General features: G+C 40.9%; 1 protein-coding gene across 2 annotated transcripts in view; it reads right to left on the bottom strand.

Annotated features, from left to right (window-relative positions):
* Positions 1-2,500, bottom strand: part of LOC138032754 (uncharacterized) — a 119,369-nt gene that overhangs the window by 88,073 nt on the left and 28,796 nt on the right. For both annotated transcript variants that reach the window (XM_068880472.1, XM_068880473.1), the window contains exons 5-7: positions 2,313-2,435; positions 1,798-1,920; positions 1,284-1,406 (exon numbers count right to left, since the gene is read on the bottom strand). In XM_068880472.1, the coding sequence (XP_068736573.1) occupies positions 1,284-1,406; positions 1,798-1,920; positions 2,313-2,435 (369 nt within the window). The remainder of the gene's footprint in view (positions 1-1,283; positions 1,407-1,797; positions 1,921-2,312; positions 2,436-2,500) is intronic.

Here is a 2,500-nt window from a genome sequence, read left to right as displayed (position 1 = left end):
GTACATACGTGTCCCATGAGAGAACCGACGAGGAGCATAGAACTGGTTATGAAGAGGGTTTATACAAACGTTGGCCGTGTAGCACGTAAACGTAACTTCTCCTTGTACTTGTACATGTTCATTGCCGTGACTTTAACATCTTCAGTTTCCACGGCCTGCTCCCGTCTGACCATGTAGCTCAGTCGGTAGAGCGGCGGAGATCTAACCCGAAGGTCGTGGCTTCAATTGCCACCCTGGTCAGAGTTTTTCTCTGTCCTTGGGTGGATCCATTTCCATCACTAGGGCTAAGGCTCACATGGTTCATATAGGATAGAAATCGAGCACTTCACATTACACTCTATTCAGTTAACTCTTTTTAAAATATAGTGCTACACGGCCAACGTTTGTATAAACGTAACCTCTCCTTATACTTGTACATGTGCATTGCCGTGACTTTAACGTCTTCAGTTCCCACGGGCTGCTCCCGTCTGACCTTGTAGCTCAGTCGGTAGAGCGGCGGAGATCTAACCCGAAGGTCGTGGCTTCAATTCCCACCCTGGTCAGAGTTTTTCTCTGTCCTTGTGTGGGCCCATTTCCATCACTAGGGCTAAGGCTCACATGGTTCATATGGGATAGAAATCGAGCACTTCACATTACACTCTATTTAGTTAACTCTGTTCAAAATATAAGTGCTACACGGCCAACGTTTGTATAAACGTAACCTCTCCTTGATATTGTTAATCGTTTTGATTTTGATGGAACCACACAAGGCACGTGGAAAAGCCAAGTGAAGATGTAAAAGCCACGGCTTGAAGACAAACTGACGGTTCTTATAAATGACATCTTTATAGCAATGAAGAAGCTGGAGTATGCCCTTTACAGAGGCACCATTTACAGAAAGTGCGAAGGTGCCACTTATGCATTCAAGTGCGACGTAAAGGCTTTCGTAAACAGCCAAGCGGCGAATAAGTCATTTAAGGCTTCTAAAAGACATGAAGAAAGTGATCGATCTCCTAGCTGACCAGGACTGGGAAGTAATCCGGCCCATCACAGTGGACTACAACCTTATAGAAGTGAAGTCAATACAAAGAAGACTAAGAGAAGAACAAGGAATTAAGTTAAAAAGATGAAGAAAATGAAGATGGAAATAGAGTCAGATGAAGATAAAGTTCATTTAAATTAAGTAATATTGAAAATCGTTGACTGTAGTTCTTACTTTGTACATCATTGCAAAGTCACTTCCTTCTTATTGGCCAAAAATGCAAAACTTGTTTGTGAGATTGAACTGTATCAAGTGTTCTTACCTCTGCAAGTTTTTCCGTCCCCAGCGTATCCGGGCTTGCAAGTGCACTGATAGGAACCAAGAGTGTTGTTGCATGTAGCATGTTCATGACACACAGGTGAAGAAGCAGTGCATTCATCAACATCTACAACATAAGGGAACAACTTTAACGAGATTAACATGCGGTCACACTCCAAACCCGACCCACTAAGTTTTGCTTTAAGTCCAACAGGATCAAAAAACGAAAGTGAAACGAAAGACATGGAGAAAGAAAAAGAAAAGGGAGGGTTCAATGGATTGCAAGAAAGGAAAGAATACAAAAGATACTAAGAGAAGAAGAAGGAATTAAGTTAAAAACATGAAGAAAATGAAGATGGAAATAGAGTCAGATAAAGATAAAGGTCATTTAAATTACGTAATATTGAAAATCGTTGACTGTGGCCCTTACTTTATATTTTCGTGCAAAGTCACTTCCTTCTTATTGGTCAAAAATGCAAAACTTGTTTGTGAGATTGAAATGTATCAAGTGTTGTTACCTCTGCACGTTTTTCCGTCCCCAGCGTATCCGGCCTTGCAAGTGCACTGGTAAGAACCAAGAGTGTTGTTGCATGTAGCATGTTCATGACACACAGGTGAAGAAGCAGTGCATTCATCAACATCTACAACATAAGGGAACAACTTTAAACGAGATTAACATGCGGTCACTCTCCAAACCCGACCCACTAAGTTTTGCTTTAAGTCCAACGGGATCAAAAAACGAAAGTGAAACGAAAGACATGGAGAAAGAAAAAGAAAAGGGAGGGTTCAAGGGATTGCAAGAAAAGAAGGAATACAAAAGATACTAAGAGAAGAAGAAGGAATTAAGTTAAAAACATGAAGAAAATGAAGATGGAAATAGAGTCAGATAAAGATAAAGGTCATTTAAATTACGTAATATTGAAAATCGTTGACTGTGGCCCTTACTTTATATTTTCGTGCAAAGTCACTTCCTTCTTATTGGTCAAAAATGCAAAACTTGTTTGTGAAATTGAAATGTATCAAGTGTTGTTACCTCTGCACGTTTTTCCGTCCCCAGCGTATCCGGCCTTGCAAGTGCACTGGTAGGAACCAAGAGTGTTGTTGCATGTAGCATGTTCATGACACACAGGTGAAGAAGCAGTGCATTCATCAACATCTACAACATAAGGGAACAACTTTAAACGAGATTAACATGCGGTCACTCTCCAAACCCGACCCGCT

This window comes from Montipora capricornis, chromosome 14, assembly GCF_036669925.1.
Source record: "Montipora capricornis isolate CH-2021 chromosome 14, ASM3666992v2, whole genome shotgun sequence".
In the NCBI taxonomy this organism is placed as follows: domain Eukaryota; kingdom Metazoa; phylum Cnidaria; class Anthozoa; order Scleractinia; family Acroporidae; genus Montipora; species Montipora capricornis.
The sequence above is the reverse complement of the archived record's forward strand: the minus strand, read 5'-3'. Positions and strand labels throughout refer to the sequence as shown.